The sequence below is a fragment of the Rhincodon typus genome, chromosome 1, assembly GCF_021869965.1.
Source record: "Rhincodon typus isolate 14 chromosome 1, sRhiTyp1.1, whole genome shotgun sequence".
In the NCBI taxonomy this organism is placed as follows: domain Eukaryota; kingdom Metazoa; phylum Chordata; class Chondrichthyes; order Orectolobiformes; family Rhincodontidae; genus Rhincodon; species Rhincodon typus.
The window spans coordinates 95,235,612-95,257,143 of record NC_063332.1 but is presented as its reverse complement, the minus strand read 5'-3'; the positions used below and the strand labels follow the sequence as shown (position 1 = coordinate 95,257,143).

Below are 21,532 nucleotides of genomic sequence, written 5' to 3'. Positions count from 1 at the left end.
AGAACTGTCTGCACACGTGCCTTAAAACCAGCCAATGAGTTTATCCAAGCTGCAACATTGGAGGTTTAGCCTGACACTGATAAGGGGAAAATGCTAGAATTCATTATCAAAGATTTATTGACAAGGCACTTGGAAACGAGAGACCGGATTAAACAGTGTTGTCATGGATTTATAAAAGGGATATAATGCTTGACAAATCTACTGGAATTTTTTGTGGATCTAACCAGTAGAGTTGCAAGGGGGAACCAATGGATGTGGTTTATTTCAACTTTCAGCAGGCTATCAATAAGGTCCCACAAAAGAGATCAGCCTGTAAAATTAAAATGCGTAGAGTTGGGAGCAGTGAAGTGATATGGATAGAGAACTAGTTGGCAGACAGGAACCAAAGAGGAAGAAATAACGTGTTTTATTCTGAGTGATAGTGACTAGTGGGATACTGTAGGGATTGGTGCTTGGAGGCAGCTATTAATACATATTCATAATTTAGATGAGGGGACAATCACCAAATTTGCTGATAACATAAAGTTGGGTGCGATGTTGAGCTGTGACAAGGATGCAGACATGATTCAATTTGATTTGGACAAGTTGAGAGAGTGGAAAAGTGCATGGCGGATGAAGTATAATTTGGATAAATATGAGGTTATGCGCTTTTATTGAAAAAATAGGAAGGCAAATTATTATCTAAGTGGTTATAGATTGGGAAAGGGGAAGCTGCAATGAGACATGAGTGTCCTTGGACATCAGTCGCTGAAAATAAGCATGATAGCAGTGAAGAAGGCAAATGGTACTTTGGCCTTCATAACGAAGGAATTCTGCTGCAATTACATGGGACCTTGACGAAACCACACCTAGAACACTGCGTGCAGTTCTGGTGTCCTTATCTGAGGAAAGATAATCTGGTTATGCAGACAGTGCAATGAAGGTTTACCAAACTTATTCATGGGATGGAGACTGATGAATGAAGAGAAACTGGTTTGGGTGGGACCATATTCACTGGAATTTAGAAGAAAAAGAAGTGATCTCATTGAAACCTATGAAATTCAAACAGGACTAGACTTGATAAACACACGAAGGATGTTCATGATTAGTAAGGAGCCCAGATTCAAGGATCACAGTTGAATGATATAGGGTAGGCCATTTAGGACTGAGTTAAGGAGATTTGTTTTTCACCTCGAGAGTGGTAAACCTGTGGAATTGTCTACCACAGAAGCGGCTGAGCCCAAAATATTGAATGTCTTCAAGGAGGAGTTAGGTATTGTTCTTAGGGCGAAAGGGAAAAGAAGGCATGGGGAGAAAGCAAGAATAGGGTACAGAGTTGAAATATTAGCCATGATCACATTGAATGGCAAAGCAGGCTCAATAGCCCCACTCCTATTTTCCACATTTCTAACAGAAGCCCTAAAAGGCAGTGTTTGGAAACAGAAAAATTGACAACATCTAGGAATTGTAACAATACCATATGAAAGAATAATATTACGTTACTACCAACATCTACACAATTTTATTATAAACAGAAAATTTCATTTATCAATTTTACTAATATATCTGTAAAATAGAATGATATGGTGAGGATAAGATACAAGGTTAAAATCTGTTTTCATACAAGTCTTATTGTGATTCATTTAAAATACATTGGTCAACACAATGCATTCCCATTTACCCAAATTAGGTGAGGATTAAATTACTTACCTGGAAGAGGATTTATGGTATGGTGATCTTGATCTGGAATGAGAATATGGGGAGCGAGAACAAGCTCTACGTCTGGGGTAGGAATTAGATCTAGACCTTGTCCTGACTATTCCTTGAGAAGGTGCATAAGTCTTTGGTGAGTAAACAGAATCACTGCAGGGAGAACTGGACAGAGATCGAGAACAAGATCTTTCTAACAATAACCCATCAGGTGTTCCATCCCACGGGTAGAGAAATTTTTCAGTCTCATCATCACTATCATCAAATACACCATCAAGAGACATTCCTGCATTTAGATAGGTAGGCAATTTTGAATAATATTCATGACAAAAGTCTTTTTCTCTTTGATGATTTGCTTTATCTTCTATTTCATCAAAAAAGGCTTGACTGGGATGCCCAAAGTGCTTGTTTAGTTCCGCTCGAATTTCTTGGTCTTTCAGTTGTATCCTGGTATTAGAGTAGTTGATAGGCTGTGTATCCTGTTGCTGATTTTCCATCTTATTTTCTTGTTTATCATTAGCAGAAAGAAAGTTTTGTTTGTGCTGCCCTGACAAGAGTTCTCTTTCAGGGTGATTTTGGAGTTTACTACTTTTAGGTTCTCGTTCCTTGCAGAACACTCTGTTATTTAATAATTCTGCCTTTGCATTTATGAACTGACAGTAGTCATGGTCACCAAAAAGCCTTGCGTTTGATCGTTGCATCTTTCTTTCTTCGTTTTTGGTAATACTAAGTGCACTGCATAAAGCTGAAGTCTTACTCAGCTGGGCATATAGTTCAGTCTGTTCAGGGCCCTTCTTAATAGGACTGCTCAGTTGAGAGTTAGAGGCAGAATCATTTAAGCGTGATTTCTTTGGTGGTGGACTATGCACTGAAGAATTACAAGATATCCTGCATTTGACCACAGTCTTAAATGGATTATCTTGGTTAGCTTTATGCGGAGGAGTCGTTGGTGGTGTTAGACCTGAAATAAAAATGACAATATATGTTTTCTCACTAAGTGATATTAAGTCAATCAGAACGAGGAGCATTTTCAAGCACCACTTTCTTAAATAACAAGGTCCTCAAAACTAAATTGCATTGTGATATATTCAGTATAGTACTGACTTGTGCAGCTGACAACACAATTTGCATTAATCCAGTGTGCAACAGATTCAAAATGACTTGATTACAATGTTCCTGTTTCGTTGCTACTCATTATTTAAATGAAGGGTTACTAATGCAGCCCAAGTTTTCTAAATGATACTGTATTTCCTTCAGATATGCAATATATAGGCATGCATATAAAGTAAGTAATAAAATATCCTCAGCTATAATACCAGGTAATATAGGTATATTTGTCTGAAATGTTTTTAGATAGACTAACATGGCTCATACAGAATGCATATAAAATATGCAAAAAATATGCAAAAAAAAAAGACCACTGCTGACACAATAATTTCTTGTCAATATCATTCAAACATTCTTGATGTCCTTATACTTTGTAGTGCTAATCACCGCTAACAGATATATGAAAAGACCTACGGTATTTTATGTTAAACACAACAAATAATAGTTTATAATAAATGTCTATATATATGCACGAAAACTCCAAACTGTTCCAGAATGTCATTTAGGCTATTGTTATTCCAAAACCTCTTTGCTCCCTCTGTACATGGTGCCTTTGCAATACACTTTGCAATAAATAGGTCATATCTATTACACATGGAATAGGTGTGTTGGCAAATCATTTTGAGCAAACAATGTCAGTGATGCTTAACATTTTCTAAGATAATTTTTGTTTAGAAAATGGGTTTTTATGACAAACGACAAGTTCCATATGTAATTTTGCATTTGTATTCATATTTTGAATTATTTATGCATGCCTGTGAATAACCTCTCTATTGCATGTTACTCGGAGTCTTTCTCATTATTGTCTTTTTCCAGATCGATTTAATAGAACACTTGTCAAATGTCACATAGAATGCCATTAGCCATAATTTCTGAACACTGAGCACCCACATTCTCAAAGAGGACTGTTTTTCATGCTGTCATAAATTTTGCTGTACAAAGTGCTTGCCAGAGGTCAGCATATTAGGAAATCTTTAAACATATATCTATGTAGAAATATATGAATATTTGGAAATACAATGTTCAATAAATTGCATCCACAATCTTCCAAGGTATTGACTAAAATGTAGGAAGTCTGAGCAATGTGTGGTATGATGAAATTTGTGGCAGAGTCGAATAAGAAGTCCGGCAAGGCCCATCTCCACATTAAGAGTGTCTCGTGCCTTCTTTTATGCTTTTGTTTTTCTTTATTCTTTGTTCATTCATGGGACGAGGGCATTGCTGACCAGACAGCATTTATTGCCCATCCATAACTGCCCACAGGGTGGTTAACAGTCAACCACATTGCTGTGGGTCTGGAGTCACATGTAATCCAGACCAGGTAAGGATGGCAGTTTCCTTCCCTAAGGACATTAGTGAACCAGAGATGGTTTTTTTCCCACAATCGACAATGGATTCATCGTCATCATTAGACTCTTTAATTCCAGATATTTATTGATTTCAAACTTGCACCCAGGTCCCTAGAACGTTATCTGGGTCTCTAGATTAACAGTCCAGCGATAATACCACTGGCCATTGCTTTTGACAAGTAGCATGGTGAGTTTTTTGTTAGCAGCAAGTTGTCAATTAAGCGGCAGCATTACTTGTTAAACGCCTTGTTGATGACACAAATTACCTTATTAATATTCAGCTTTTTCTTTTACCAAATGGACCAAACAAGGTCGGTAGTGAGAAAACCCAACATAGAAACTATGTGCGTACCTGGTAGCTCACCGCTTGCAGCAAAGGACCTCCACGCCATGTATGGCCACAGATCATCACAGGGCATGATGCCCGAGCACCAGCCACACACACCCCTCATCAATGGACACCGGATTCTGACATTCACCAACATCTCATGACTATCATGGCACCTCTCCAATACAGTGGCAGGGCACTTTGAAATCAGACTTTCATTGCAGGGTGCATTGGCAGCTAGCATTTAAAAGTTATAGTAGGGACACTTTGTACATGCAAACATCTACTGGACCAGGCTGCGTCTCAGAGCTGCTCACTTGCATTCTTAGCATTCGCTCACTTAGCACCCACTTGTGTGCTCACAGCATCCATGCCTTCCCTTGCCTTGCCATGTTAATTAATGCAACCACACAACCAGGCAGCTTGTCTTACTGGCAAGCAGTCCTTAGTCAAGGGGCATTGATTTTGCTGTGCGGAAGTGTGCTGCATCAATCTCACATCTGCACCATTGTGCCAGCAGCTTATGCAGGAAATGCACTGTATGTGCCACAAGTAAGGGAGTATTCCTCAATGAAGTCTACGTAAGCACCCATCAGTCAGAGGGTCCCAAGACACTCCAGGGAATTGGCCATGGTCAATTATCCGGTCGGGCATAATCTTGATTAGGAGTCCATGCCTCTGCAGTCTGGGAAGTGGATCATATTCAATCCCATGGTTCCATAGTTGGGGCCAGGGCTAAGGCAACTGGGGAAATGTATATTTACCAGTCAGGAGTCTGGGCATTTCTTGTCTGGACTGGCCAGTTGGGTCACTGAAGTGAGAGGGGTCACAGTCAGATCATTGGCTCTGTCGATAGAAATGAACAGCAATGTGGGTTCGGGGGTAGGGGGGACAGCAGCAGCAGGGGAAGGAGAGGGGGCGAGCGGCGATGGTATAAAGGTGGCCACAGCCACAGGAAGGAGACCCAGTAAGTTATCCGTCAGGACTGGGGGCTGTAGGTGGAGCAGAAAGAGGGATGAAAATTGTGATGGGGGGTGGTAACAGTTTCTTTAAGAGACCATATGGATGAGAAGGACAGCCTGTCCATGGGTAAGAGCACCTGATTTCAAGTTCGGGGGTGGGGTTAATGGTTGTTGTGTGAAGTAAATGATCACATTTGGCATGGTCACGTCATACGCCAAGAGCTGGGAGAGAAAGGTGGCCAGGAGCAGGCTCATGTAGATGGGTTCGGTGGGGTGTGAATCCTACTGGCTTCTGGGAAGAATTACCAGGGATTCGGATATTTAGGGGTTCACTGACACATTGAGGGGGAGGCTGCAAACCACTGGCTAAGGAACGTTCATTATCGCCTTCCATCATGCTGGAAGTTAGAACAGCATAATTTTGGGTCAGCAAGGTTAGAGACTCAATCTGTGATGGAGAGAGCAGCAGGACCCACCAATGTTAGGGCTTTTAAAGGGAAAAAAAAACATCACACCACAGAACTATGCATTGTACAGAACTTAGAGCTGTGGGGCCTCTATACCCTTGCCATCCATTGCTCTCCCTGTTGGTGTTCCCAGTCATAGACATCACCAACCAATTCATTCACACTAACACTTTTGGAGACAGAGGCTGTGCAAGAACAGGATTTTGCAAGAAGAGGGATAGAAGTGTTAGCACCATCCAAAACCCCATATAGGCTTTGTCCCTCTTGCTTCCAGATGATGCAGTAGGTTCTCAGCACAAACTGCCATCCATGGGTCATTGTCTGTGGCCATGAAATTATGCCTCATGCTTTATCATAGAACATTACAGCGCAGTACAGGCCCTTCGGCCCTCGATGTTGCGCCGACCTGTGAAACCAATCTGAAGCCCATCTAACCTAAACTATTCCATTATCATCCATATGTTTATCCAATGACCATTTAAATGCCCTTAAAGTCAGCAAGTCTACTACTTTTGCAGGCAGGGCATTCCACGCCCTGACTACTCTCTGAGTAAAGAATCACATTTGGGCTGACAGACATAGACAAACAACCAGATATAAGGTAAAATTAGTGGCATTGTTAAAACTCTGCAAAGTCACATACATTGTCATCCATACCATCAAACTGCCCACAAAAGGTTTTCATCTTCCTCTCCCTTTCTCTATTTCCTACTGTAATCCTTAGCTCTGCAGCTGGGTGAAGCAAGCCTGGTTGGTAGCGGAGTCCATTATTCCTGGAAGTTTGATTGAGTGATCCAGGGGTGCGATATGCTGTGGGCTTTCAGGCCACGGGTCAGTTTATCCTCCTTGGCATGGGCTTCCAAGGGTTAGAAGACAGCAGGCAGGGTGAAGGTCAAGATGCCGGCCATCTCTGGAGTGTCCTGGTTAGAAACATCTGACAGATACATGTGGTTCCTCCTCTGGCTAGGTACTTACTGACCTTAATCTCCTTGTGAGGAAGGAGCACCTGGAGTTTGCACCACATTCTTCATCCCTCTCTCATAATGCCTTCGATCTTGATGCCCAAGACTGGGGTGCCAGAGTGTAGGTGTGTGTGCCTTTTCAGCAGACTCTGAGTTTGATGTACCAGACTCTCCTTGGTGGCCACTAACTTGTCCATGGAAAGCGCCAGACAGTTGCATGACTTGAAGAAACTCACCCTTGTCTCCATCCAAATGCGCAAACTTCCATTCTGAGATGATCATCTCTTGTCCCAGACTCTCCCACAAGGGAATCATCCTGCCCCACACTTCCCTGTCAAGCACCAACGAATTCCATATGTTTCAATCAGGTTGCCTCTCATTCTTAGAAGTCCACTGAGTGCAGGCCCAACCCTCTCAACCTTCTCTTATAAAATAGTCCCTCCATATCAGCCTAGTGAATCTCCGCTGGACCACCCCCAATGCCAACATTACCCGCCTCCCCTCCAATAAGGGACCTAAAATTGTTCACAGTATTCCAGCTGTGGTCTGACCCATGCCCTAAAGAGTTTCAAGAAGTCTTCTCTACCTTTATACTCCATTCCCTTTTATAGACATAGAGAGGAGGGGCAGGGATTGCAATATTGATCAAGGAAACAATGATAGCAGTGAGAAGGGTTGACATCTTGGAAGGATTATCAAATGAAGTCATGAAGGTAGAAGCTAAATATACAAAACTGACATGCTGGGTCTGTGCGATAGGCCCCTAAACAGTCAAGGAGAGATAAAAGTTCAAACATGTAATCACATTTCAAAAAATGCATGAATAATAAGGCAATAATAGTCAGAGATTTTAAATATTCAAATATTAATTGGGATAATTTTAGATTGCAAGATAAGGAGAAAACCAAAGTAGCATCAGAAGAAACATTTTCAGTCAGTACATAAAAAGCCTAAGGGAGGAGACAGTTCTGGACCTAATAATTGGAAACGAGCCAAGGCAAGTGGAAGGCTTATCAGTAGAGGTATATTTTGGAGATAGTAACCATAACTTAGTTAGATTTAGGATTTTAGTATGGAAAAGTATTAGAATGAGCCAGGAATAAAAGTTTTAAACTGGGGAAAGACTAATTTTACTAAGATAAGAAAATGATTTGGACTGGGACTAGCTGCTTGACAATAAAACTGTGTCAGAGCAGTGTGAGGTATTCAATGAGGAAACAGTGAGAGTACAGAGCAAATATGTTCTCATAAGGACAACAAGATCATGAATCCTGTATATCAAGGAATATAAAGGTTAGGATTAAGAAAAAAAGCAGGTTTATTGAGAACTCAATACAGCAGGTCCATTGAAAAGAATAAAATGTGCAAGGAGGGAACTCATAAAATAATTAGGAAAGAACTGAGAGTGCATGAGAAAACACTGGTGAGTAGAATAAAAGGAAACTCAAAAGCAGTTATTTAAAATGTATAAAGAACAAATAATAATTAAGGACAGTGTAGGGTTCATAAAGGGCTATAGGGATGATCTGCTTGTGAACCCAGAAGAAGAAAGCACAGTCTCCAATGGAAAAGGATGACACAGTAAAATATTAAACGAAACTAACATGGAGAGAAAAGGTACTGGCAGATTTAGCAGCTTTAAAGGTGAATAAAATCCTCAGGACCAGATGAAATATAACCAGGACTTTTAAGAGAGATAAGGGAAGAGATATCAAAGGTTTTAGCACTAATTTTCAAGTCCTCTATGGCTATAAGTGAGGTGCCAGAGGATTGGAGGATTCCTAGTGTTGTCTCATTATCAAAAAAGTTTGTCTCCTTCTTTTATCAGTGTCTCATCTGAAAGACAGTACTTCCTACATTGCAGCACTATCTTGTAGGATGACCCTAGATTAGGTAGACCAATGCTCTGAACCACAACATACTAATTTCTCAATCCTTTTCCAATAGTATTGTGAGATGTTGACTGAATTATTCCACACTACACAGAAGGCAATCAAGAGTTTAGCTTTTATACATAGAAGTAAATATCTCATTAGTTGTAAAGTTTTAAGCCATTACTCAAAAAATTATGCCTCATGCTGTAACATAGAACATTACAGCGCACTACAGGCCCTTCAGCCCTCGATGTTGCGCCGACCTGTGAAACCAATCTGAAGCCCATCTAACCTGGATTAGAAATTTCACATAGCTAAATGTTAGCATTTAAATTGTTACATTTTAAAAAGATGTTACGAAAATTAATGAGTTCCATTTCAGACATATGTGACTAGTTCTTTCATTATATCTTCAGGCATTCTCATCTTTCCTGGAACTCCACATTTAATAACTTCAATGAAGTTTCTGCCCATGCCACAGTCCTGAGATAGTTCTTATCAAAGTCACAAAAGACATCCATGATAATTGTAGCAAAGGTAAATGTTCTCTCTTTGTCCTTCTCAACCTATCTAGAGCATTTGACAGGCTTGATCATACCATTTTCCTTTAACACCCTTCCAAATTTGCCCAACTGGGTGGGATTGCTCTCAACTGGTTCTTTTCTCATCTATCTGTAAACGTAGCCAGATAATTAATTTCAATGACATCTTCCAGCACCTGTTTTGTAACCTCTGATGTTCCCAGGGATCAATCTTTTAACTTCCCTTTCCTTTTTCTCATTGACATGCTGCCAGTGACATCATCTGAAGGCACAGCATTAGTTTTCACATTTACAATGATGACACTCAGCAGTAAATCACCGCTACCTCTCTCAACTCCTTCACTGTTGCTAGATTACTTATCTGACATCCAGTATTGGATGGGCAGAATATACTCCAAATAAATATTGGTAAGAGTCATGACCAGAGGGCATGGAGAAAGTCAATCTACATTGGTTTTGAGTTAAGGAATGTCTTGATTTAAAAATTCTCATCCGTGTTTTTAAACATCTCCATGGCCCCATCCCTCCTTGTCTATGTAATCTTATCTAGCCCAGCTCCACAACCTTCTTTGATATCTGCACTCCTCCAGTTCTAACTTCCTGTGAATCCTCAATTTTAATTGCTCTACCACCATTGTTGGTTGTACCTTCAGTTGCCTAGATGCCAAGTTCTGGAATACCCTCCTTACACCCCTCTCTCTCTCTCTCTCTCTCTCCCTACTTCGCTTTCATCATTTAACAGGCTTGTGAAACACTTCTGTTTTGATCAAGCTTTTGGTCAGCTGGCCACGTTCACTTTATGTGGCTTGGTTTCATACATTATTTTACAATGCTCCTGAACAGCAACCTGGGATATTTCAATGTGTTAATGGGGCTAGATAAATAGAAAAAAGTTGCTTCATTGATCATACCTTCATAAGCATCATCATCTCTCTCAAGTGATCAAGACAGACTTTGAGTTTGACATATTCTTAAATCAATGTATAAACACAGGAGCCCTTCAGTTTTTGTTCTGAGATGCAATGATAAAACCGGTGATACGTTTGCAGCTAGACAAGCGTCACACTAGACCTGTGGTATTTCATGCCACAAATACTCATTTACACGGAACAGTTCCCAATAAAGTCCTACCTTTAAGTTAAAGTCAGTCACACATGAGAATCTTGTGGCATGCAGTTCACAACTGTGACATGCATATTTTGGCTTTGTACAGTTGCATTTAAAGTTGGTGAGTTTCTCTGTTTAAGTTTAGAGCATGAGGGAGGACATCAGAAAATTGAACACTTCTATGGAGACTTAGAACTGGTAAAAGTGAGTCAGTGGTGATTAGTTATTAGGAGTTGGATCAGGGGTATGGAACATGAGGAGAGGGCTCTAATCCGGGGAACACAGAGAGGGGTTGGGGCCACGGAACAGCAAAGTGAGAAGTGCCTGGTATCCTGGGTATGGTGGGGATGGAATGCTAGAGATAGTCTTCAAGGTAAGAACATGAGGGATCTAAAAGGCTACCTCAGTACTACCAAAATATGTGTCCATCTCAAGGTGTTTGTTGGCAGAGCTCCTCCATAACATTTTAATTATCCCTACTGAGATTTTTCTCAGAACATTGTATTTTACACTATATGAAAGGAAAGGCCAGCTGAGTCTGCAAGCATAGCCAAGTCAAACAAAGTGGCAAGTTCAACACTGAACATTGATATGAATACACAATAAAGAGGTTGTTTCTTCTGGTCAAGAATCTAGAAAAAGGAGGCTCAGCCTCAGAACATTGAGTCACGGAGTTATATAGCACGGAAACAGACCCTTCGGTCCAACCAGTCCATGCCAACCATAATCTCAAACTAAACTAGTCCCACCTGCATGCATTTGGCCCATATCCCTCCAAACATTTCGTATACATGTACCTATCCAAATATCTTTTAAATGTTGTAACTGGACCTGCATATACCACTTCCTGCGGAAGTTCATTCCATATACGAACAACTCTGTAAAAAAAAATTGTTCTCATGTCTTTTTTAAATCTTTCCCCTCTCACCTTAAAAATATGCCTCCTAGTCTTGAAATTCCCTGCCCTAGGGAAAAGACACCTGCCATTCACCATATCTATAACCCTCATGATTTTATAAACCTCTAAAAGGTCACCCCTCAACCTCCTACACACCAGTGAAAAAAGTCGCAGCCTATCCAGTCCGTCCTTTAACTCAAACCCTCCATTCCCAGCAACATTCTGGTAAATCTCTTCTGAACCCTCTCCAGTTTAATAATATCTTTCCTATAACAGGGTGACCAGAACTGGACATAGTTCTCCAAAAGAGGCCTCACCAACATCCTATAAAACCTCAACATTACATCTCCACTCCTATGCTCAAAGGTCTAAGCATTGAAGGCAAGTGTGCTAAATGCCTTCTCAACCACCCTGTCTACATGTGATGCAAATTTCAAAGAAGCATGTACTTGAACCCTTAGGTCTCTCTGTTCTACAGCACTACCCAAGACCCTATGTTTAATTTAATTAATCCTGCCCTTGTCTGTTCTACCAAAATGCAATACCTTGCATTTATCCAAATTAAACTCCATCTGCCAATCCTCAGCCCATTGACCCAATTGATCAAGATCTCTTTGTAATCTTAGAAAACTTTCTTCACTGTCCATATACCACCGATTTGCCATCTGCAAACTTACTAAACATTCCTTTTATATTCTCATCTAAATCATTTGTATAAATGACAACAAAAGAGGACCCAGCACTGATCCCTGTGGAACAGTACTGGTAACAAGCCTCCAGTCCGAAAAACAACCCTCCACCACCACTCTCTGTCTCCTGCTGTTAAGCCAATTTTGCATCTAATTCTGCAAGCTCATCCTGAATCCCACATGACCTACCTTTACTCATTAGTCTACCATGCGGAACCTTGTTAAAAGCTTTACTAAAGTTCATGTAAACAATGTCTACCACTCTGCCCTCATCAATCTGTAGAGCCGGATGAACACAGCAAGCCAAGCAGCATCAGAGGAGCAGGAAAGCTGACGTTTCGGGTCTGGACCCTTCTTCAGAAATTGGGGAGGGGAAGGGGGTTCTGAAGTAAATAGAGAGAGACGGGGAGGCGGATGGAAGATGGATAAAGGAGCAGAAAGGTGGAGAGGAGACGAACAGGTCAAGGAGGCGGGGATGGAGCCAGTAAAGGTGAGTGCAGGTGGGGAGTTAGGGTGGGGGTTGGTCAGTCCAGGGAAGACGGACAGATCAAGGAGGCGGGGATGAGGCTGGTAGGTAGGAGGTGGGGGTGGGGGTTGAGGTCTCTCTTCATCAATCTTCTTGGGTAATATGTCAAAAAACTCAGTCAAGCTTGTGAGACATGATTTCCCTTGCACAAAATCATGATGACTATCTGTAATCATTCCATACATCTTCAAAAGCATACAAATCCTTTCTTTCAGAATCACCTTAACAGCTTACCCACCACTGAAGTCTGACTCACAGTTCCCAAACTTCTCCTTTACATCCCTTCTTAAACAAAGGTACTATATTTGCCAGTTATCCAGCACCTCCAGTCGCCTGTACTTATTTATGATACAAATATCTAATTTCCTCCCTAACTTCCCCAATCATCTAGGAGCAAGGTGAGGGGAAACGTCTTCATTCAGGCAGCTGTGAATCTTCAGAAATCCTCACTCAGGGGATCTCAGATGCTCCACAATTAATTGTTTTCAAGGCTGAAACAAATAGATCTTTGGTCACTCAAAGGATATGGGTGTAAAAATGGAACTGAGAGAGAAGATCAGTCATTATCATATTAAAAGGTGGAACAAGCTCAAGGTGCTGTATAGTATACTCCTGCATCTATCATTTGTTAATTATATTTTGGGACCACTGATCACTATTCATCTAATTATAAACCAAAAGAACTGCGGATGCTGTGAAACAGGAACAAAAACAAAGTTGCTGGAAAAGCTAAGCAGGTCTGGCAGCATCTGTGAAGGAAAAAACAGAGTTAACATTTCGGGTCTGGTGACCCTGCCTCAGAACTCAAGTTCTCAGAACCAGTTCTGAGGAAGGGTCACTGGACCCAAAACGTTAACTCTGTTATTTCCGTCACAGATGCTGCCAGACTTGCTGAGCTTTTCCAGCAATTTTGTTTTTGTTCATCTAATTATGCAGGTCAAGAGTTCGACAATGTTCCAGAACTGCAAGCACAAAAGAAAATTAATTTGGCAATAAAGTTTTTTTTAAGATAGGAAAGAACTTGTAAAGTCTAAGAACAAAAATAAACATAAGGGTCATTATATCTAATCCAACGAAACACTTCCATCGTAGTTTTCAACAGTATTCTATTTCATGTTTCAACTGTGCCAATTAGATATGTAATATTTTGATTATATCACGTAAGCTGGATGTACTGTGCCATAAAGAATACATTTTAAATCTGTTTTAACTCCTAAAGTGATTGTTTGAAGTGCTTCAACTGTTACATGCGCTAATTCTTATGTGGAAAATATGCAGAAAGATTGCTTGGAATGCCGAAGTCACGAGTAAGTCTCTCATAAGAGGGATGCATTCTTCATAACATGGCTCGCTATTGAATATTCAGTTTAGACAAGTGTTTTGTGTAACAGTTCATTGAAACAGTAATGTTGAAAAAGTAATAATAATAATGAAACATAAGATAGCAAAGACATATCACAATGTTTATAAATTACCAGACAATGTGTAAAACTTAAAATCCAATTTGAGCTTTCATGGTTGATTTGATGAGTATTTATATGAGGGAACAGAACATTGTTTAGAAACAGCATCTAGACACCATATCTTAATCCTAATTATCATAAGCTCCAATATTTTCATTTTAAAGTGTGAAAAGCTCTTTCTATTTAATTAACAATATCAAGATAGCACTAAATATTTAATTTTACATTAGTTTTATCGAAGTGTTAATTGTAAATCAAAAGGAAAATTTTATGGCAAGCATGTGGTTACTTAAAAATTAAACATAGTGATGTTGTTTATTATGAAAACTGCATTCTGTCTACATTTAAGACTGTCACCCTTCATTTCACCAGTACACATACTTCATTACGCACATGTATTTGCTCAGATATACTATATTACTGTTCCCCAAAGTGAGAGATTTGCATCTCTGGGGACATGGCCGATGTCTCTAAGGGACATTTTATTTTTATTTATTGTAATGCTAGACCTTTAGTGGTGAAAACCTCTTTCTGACCTCCACCTCTCCATCTCCAGTCCAGGAGTTCCCAAACACAAGTCTCTTTGGTGCTCACACTCATGTACCACCAATCACCTTCCCACTGTTCAGTTCTTTTCTCAAAGGCACACGATTGAGTTTCAGTTGTACCTACTTGCAACAAGTGTAGGACAGAAACACTGCATGATTGGAGGAGCAGTGAGCAGTGAAAAGGTTAGTAGTGGCATATAGGCTTGAGCACTAGCGCGATGGCAATACAAAGTCAGCAGCTGCTGAGTTGCTACTTGAATGTGAGAAAAGGCCACTTGACTCACAGGCCAATCTGGAACCATCTCACAAAGGAATGAGGGGGAATAGGGAGTTTGGAAAGATGGGATGTTGAGTGTGTGAGTTAATGATGGGGGAGTAATAGTAGGAACATTTAGGGGACAGTGATCATAGTATCATACGTTTTAGGATGATTAGGAACATTACTTTGGTCAATCCAAAGTGAAAATAGTTAACTAGCAGAGAGCAGAATTTCATGGGGCAAGAATAGAGCTGCGCCAGATAGACTGGAATCAAAGTTTGGCACAAAGCACTGTAGCTGGACAACGGGCTTCTTTTAAAATGTAAATGGTTCAGGCACAATAATGGTATATTCCCTCAAAAAGAAAAGGTAGGACATAGAAATTCCAAATTATCTGGATGACAAAGAAGATAGTAATTAAGTTAAAGAAGAAAATATGCACTTAGAGAGAAGTCAGTTAGGAAATACAATTGAGATTCAGACTAAGAACAAAAGATTCATTAGGGAGATATAAAAGCAAACACAAGAAGTGAAGTAGAATTATGAAAAAAGACTGGCAGCTAAAGGGAATCTTAAAGTCTTCCATAAGCACATCAAAATAAAAATGATGCTAAAAGAAGAGTTGGGTCAATTAGCAATCAAAAAGGGGATTTATATTTAAAGGCAAGAGACAAGGCTGAGGTATTAAATTAATACTTGGTATCTGTCTTTGTGTACGCAGTAAATACTGGCTACGCCATGATGGCAGAGGAGGAACCTCAGTCACTGGAACAATTTAAAATTGACAAGGAGGAGTGACTGCAGAAGATATCAGCATTTAAAGTTGATTAGGCACGGGGACCACATGAGATACATAAAAGGTGGAAATTGCTGAGGCACAGGCAATTATCTTTTATCTTCCCTGGGGATGCTGGTGGATGACTGGAGAATTTCAAATATTGCATCCTTGTTCAAAAAGGTTATAAAAACAGGTCCAGAAGTTAAAGACCAGTAAGATTACCTTTGATGGTGAGTAACTATTTAGAAACAATTATTCGGTGTAGAATTAATAGTAACACGGAATAACGTGGCTTAATTTGGAAGTCTCAGCATGGATTTGTTCATGGAAATTGGTGTCCAACTAATTTGCTGAAGTTTTTCAAAGCGTTATTGGAGAGTAGTGATGAGGGCAAGGATGCTGATGTGGTGTATTTATAGTTTCTTCATATTCATTCACAGGATGCAGGCATCACTGGCTAGGCCAACATTCATTGACCATCCCTAATTATCCAGAAGTCAGTTAAGAATCAACCACATTGCTATGGGTCTGAAGATACATGCAGGCCAGACCAGGTAAGGATGGCACTTTCCTTTCCGAAAGGATATCAATGAACCAGACATTTTCCCCCCAACAATCAACAATGGTTTCATGGCCATCATTAGACTCTTAATTCCAGATTTGTATTGAATTCAATATCCACCATCTGCCATGGCAGGATTCAAATCCAGTTCCCCAGAACATTACTACGGTATCTGGATTAATCACTTTTCTGATATATATATTGTGTACAGGGGACAATTCCAAAGTTTACAACTGACATAAAACTTGACAGAATTGTAAACTGTGAGGATACAGTCCTTCAGAAGGACATTGAGAAGATGCCTGAGGGTCACTGCACATCAGACAAGGGAAGAGGGTGAGAAGCAGAGCCCTTCATGATAACCTCAGCCAGCGTGGGGAAAGAACCTGCATTATTAGCATCACTCTGCATCACAAACTGGCCATTGTGCATATTTCTGCGCATCAAACTACAGGAAGGATGTGAATGCATTTCAGGTGTGCAGAAGAGATCAATGAGAATAGTTCCAAGGCTGAGACACTTCAGTTATGAGAACAATTGGACGAGTTTGGACTGTTTTCCTTGGAGAGAAGGCTAAATGGATATTTTACAGAACTTTTCAAAATCATGGGGCATCTTAACACAGTAGAGAGCTAGAAACTTTGGATCTTTGTAAAAGGACCTGGAACCAGACAGTCAGTTTTAAAGTGTTTTCTGGAAAAAAAAAAACAAATGGGTGAGAAATATCTTTTTCACATTGCAAGTAGAGTCATAGACAAATACAGCATGGAAACAGACACTACGGTCCAACTCGTCCACGCCAACCAGGTATCTGAAATTAATCTAGTCCCATATGCCAGCATTTGACCCAAGTGTATGAATCACAAAAAGTTGGTTTGCAGGTACTGCATTTAATTAAAAAGGCAAATGGAATATTATCCTTCACTGAGAGAGAGATCGAGTTTAAAAACAGGGAGGTTATGCTGCAGATAACAAGGTGTGGATCTGGATGAACATAGCAGGCCAGGCAGCATCAGATGAGTAGGAAAGCTGATGTTTCAGGTCTGGACCCTTCATCAGAAATGGGGGAGGGGAAGGGGGTTTTGATTGTGTTCATCCAGCTCATCGCCTTGTTATCTCAGACTCCAGCATCAGCAGTTTCTACTATCTCTGAGGTTATGCTGCAGCTGTATAGGGTGCTGGTGAGGCCACACCTGGAGTATTTTGTACAGTTTCAGTCTCTAACTTGAGAAAGGATATACTGGCACTGGACGCGTGCAGAGGACATTCACTAGGTTGATTCCAGAGGTGGGAGGGTTGGCTTATGAGGAGAGATTCAGTAGACTGGGACTACACTCATTGGAAAATTCCTTAATGTATTTGCAGAAGGACTAAAGAGTAACTGGGGAGAGAATGGGACCCTTAAAAGATCAACAAGGCTGTCTGTGTGGAACTGCAGGGTGAGATACTAAACGAATATTTCAGTCAGCTTTTACTTGGAGGATACGGAAGCTAGAGAACTTGGAGAAACAATTGGTGATATCTTAAAGTGTCCATTTTACAGAGGAGTAGGTGCTGGACATTTTGCTCTTGCCTGCCTTGACTGTTCAACTTGTTCTTTGCTCAACTGCACCAGCGTCAGGCTGATCTCTTTTCTCACGATCTCTTTAGCAGCCTCCCCCACCCCCCACCCCCTGTCCACTACCAATTTAAAACCTCCCGAGTAGCACTAGCAAACCTCCCCGGCAGTGTATTAGTCCCCTTGCAATTCAGGTGCAAACCGTCCTTCTTATACTTGTACCCTAGAAGAGATTCCAATGATCTGAAAATGTGAATCCATCTCCCCTGGACCAGATCCTCAGCCACGCATTCTTCTGTTCTATCCTCCTATTCCTACTCTCACTAGCATGTGGCACTGGGAGTAATCCAGATATTACTACCCTTGAGGACCAACTTTTTAACCTCCTGCTTAACTTCCTATATTCTGTCTTCAGAACTCTGTTCCTTTCTCTTCCTATATTGTTGGTACCAACATGTACAATGACCTCCTGCTTGTGACTCTCTCCTTTGAGAATATTCTGCACCGTCTCCAGGACATCCTTGACCTTTGCACCAGGGAGGCAACACATCATTCTGATGTCTCACTGTTAGCCGCAGAAATATCTGTCTCTGCCCTGCCCAGTCCCCTATCACAATTGATTGCATCGAAACTGATATATCCCTCTTTACAGTAGAACCTGTCTTGGTATCAGTAACCTGGCTGTCAATGCTAAATTCCCCTTAGAGTCAATCACCCCTACATTTTCCAAAACTGCATACTTGTTTGAGATGGGGATAGTCACAGAAGACTCCTGCACTACCTACCTACCCCTCCTACCTTTCCCTGAGGTAACCCATCTACACGATTTTATCGGCGGTTTTTCTACTTTCTTGAAACTGCCATCCATCACACCCTCTGACTCCAGTAAATTCCTCATTGCCTCTAACTGCTGCTCCAACCAATCCATGCAGTCCAATAAAATTCACAACCAAATACACCTCATGCAGACATAATCATCAGGAACATTGAAATTTTCCCTAATCTCCCACATCTAACAGGAAGAGCACATCACTCTACTAAAGGCCATCTCTGCAGCTTAACAATCGACAGACCAAGAAAATAGCATAGTCTTACTGCTCCAAAAACACTGGATAAACACATGATAACTTAATACTTATGTTTTATATTAAAAATGTTTAATCAATAAACAGATCTCAGTAAAACATATATTTAAAAAAATCCTCACTCTAATCACAATTGTAGATTTACAAAAAAGATTAAGATTTATGTTTTATAAGATTTAAAAACAAGTACTTAGCTGATCCCCAACTGTGATTAGTTCCGATAATGAGACATCTCCAAGATCAGCTGTGAAATTTCACCATTTGTTGTCTTTCCATGACCAAACTCCAAGTTCCAGAGATGTTAGTAACTTCACAGCCAGTCAGCTGTGGAAATTCACGGCTTGTTTTTTTTTTCTGAACTCTAGAGCCATTCTCTGGCCAACCCCCCAAGTGGTCTCCTGCTCTCTCGCTTTCTCTCCTGGTTAAAGTTACGCTGTTTAAATCTTTTTTTTGAAGTTCCAGAAATAAAGCAAAAACTTATAAAACAATAATCACTGTTCCAAGAAATCGAGGAAATCAGCCCCAGCACGGAAAAAAAAACTCAAAAAAAAGGAGCAGCTCTTAAAGCCACGATTCTCTCCCATCCATCATTTTGGAATCTTATCTTAAGAGCTATTTATCGTAAGTAGTTAGGGTCTAGAATGCACTGCTTGGAAGTGCAGCGGAGACAGGGTCAATTCAGGCATTTGAGGGCATTGTATAATTATCTAAGTAGAAACAATGTGCAGAGTTACAAGGAAAAGGCAGGAGGCTAGCACGAAGTTAAAATGTAGACACAGTGGGGCAAATGGCCTCCTTCACCGTAACAATTCTGTGATTCTGTTTGGGAAAGAGGTGATGCTGATTGCATGAGTGACATGGAGAAGGACCTGCAGAGTTAGTAAGGGTGAAGTTGGGGGGCGGTGGTGGAAGTTTGGTGGAATGGGAGTTCATTCATATATCTGTTAGCTCGCTAATGTTTTCAGAACATGCTGATCAACATTATGCAATTTGTTTTATTATTGTACTATTAACAAATAATATAGCTGAGGTATTTAAATTATTTTCAAATATACCAATAAGCACATTATGAACACAGGAAAAAAATGCACAAAGTTTGCTTCCAATGATCATACAACATGACATCAGATGGTTTGAGCGTTTTTTTTAACAATCTTTTCAGTTGTAGTTATTTTCACCAGTTCAAACATGTTATGACACATCTCCAGAACAGACGATACTTGAACCAGACCTGCCAGCCCAGATGTACAGCCAAGCCACAACCATTGTGCCACAAGAACATGTCTTTGTAATTGTAAACTTCCTGCTCACTTGAAGGGTAGTTAAAGCAATAAACTGCCTGTAGAGGTACACAAAAGGTTAGTAAATCTGAATACTTTGGAAATCATTGTCCTATTACATATTGTGGCTACCAAGTACCATGAATAGCCATTAACATTTTTGTAAAATACAGCAATGAAAAGCTAGCAGTACATAAATACACAGACGGTAGCATAAAATAGCTTGGAAAATATATCACGGAAACTTCTACTTGAAATAATATGAGAATTTGGAAAATATAACCTCAGCACTGAACAGTGATTCATTTTCTACAGAACAATCAATTGCAAAAGTAAAGGTAAAGCATTAACAGGTCTTACCAGCAGTACCAGGGAGTTGGACACTCAGGGTACGTTCAATAGTCTTGGTCTCAAATGGGGAACCTTTAGGATCACTGAAAAAGTCATTTTTAATTGTCCTTTTAATGGTTTGATTATTTTGCATTAAAAATCAAACGCATTGCTTTCTTCAAGTATGAGCAGTTCTAAAATATTTTACAAACACTTACTTTGATGATTCTGGTGTCAAAGGCAGGGACAGAGTCATTGGTCGAGCTGTAAAAGTAAAAACAGTTTACTTACTAAAGTTTGCTTACGAAACTAAATCATGGTGGACATTTCCCTTTCTTAGTGTGGTGTGAGCAATGGGGAAACTCGAGGGATGTAATGAAAAAGTTTTGCAATTTTCCCCTTAAGCCTGAAGTGACAAAATCAGAATTTCACCTCTGAACAGCAACAATAGCAAACTTTTTATTAACCACCGGGGGACCAGGAGTGTGCTGGTTGATCAAATATTCTGGACAATCAAGAGGTACACATAACCTCATTAAACCTTGACTAAGTAAATCTTCAAGAGATCAACATCCCTCAAAAAATCTATGTAAAAACATTAACACACTTCCTAAAATTAATGTAAAAACACAGATTCAGTATTAGAAATGTAATGCAGGCAGTGTACACACACCATGTACTTTATTTACAGCATAAATATTTGGACATGATGACAGATCACAGTATTTGAGGTATTTAATTATTGCCAGTTTATCAAGAGTACTGGTTGATAAGGTGCCGGTTAAAACAAGGATACCGTATTTCCATGTATTTGCATCTCACTAACGCCTCACCTCACCGTATTTATACATCACTTCCAATTCTCTTCTTCTTTACCAAGAAAATAAATGGCATGAATTCTTGACATAAGTGAGAGCAGATGCCTGGACACTACAGCTCTCAGATTCCTTGCCCTGGCCATCTTCCAACTGTTTCTTCACCACAATATTTTGCATGCCCCAAACAGCACCATTCTCCTCAATCTTTCATCTTTGCAAGTTGACATTGACAAACCAGTAGCCTCACCATATCAGAGACAACAAGGTGCAGGGCTGGATGAACACAGCAGGCCAAGCAGCATCATAGGAGCAGAAAGGCTGACGTTTCGGGCCTAGACCCTTCATCAGAAA

At 40.2% G+C, this 21,532-nt stretch overlaps 1 protein-coding gene across 4 annotated transcripts in view; it reads right to left on the bottom strand.

Moving 5' to 3' along the window:
* Positions 1-21,532, bottom strand: part of ppargc1a (peroxisome proliferator-activated receptor gamma, coactivator 1 alpha) — a 136,431-nt gene that overhangs the window by 27,181 nt on the left and 87,718 nt on the right. For all 4 annotated transcript variants that reach the window (XM_048605188.1, XM_020511424.2, XM_048605201.1 and 1 more), the window contains 3 exons: positions 20,582-20,627; positions 20,394-20,467; positions 1,690-2,650 (listed from right to left, as the gene is read on the bottom strand). In XM_048605188.1, coding sequence (XP_048461145.1) covers positions 1,690-2,650; positions 20,394-20,467; positions 20,582-20,627 — 1,081 coding nt within the window. The remainder of the gene's footprint in view (positions 1-1,689; positions 2,651-20,393; positions 20,468-20,581; positions 20,628-21,532) is intronic.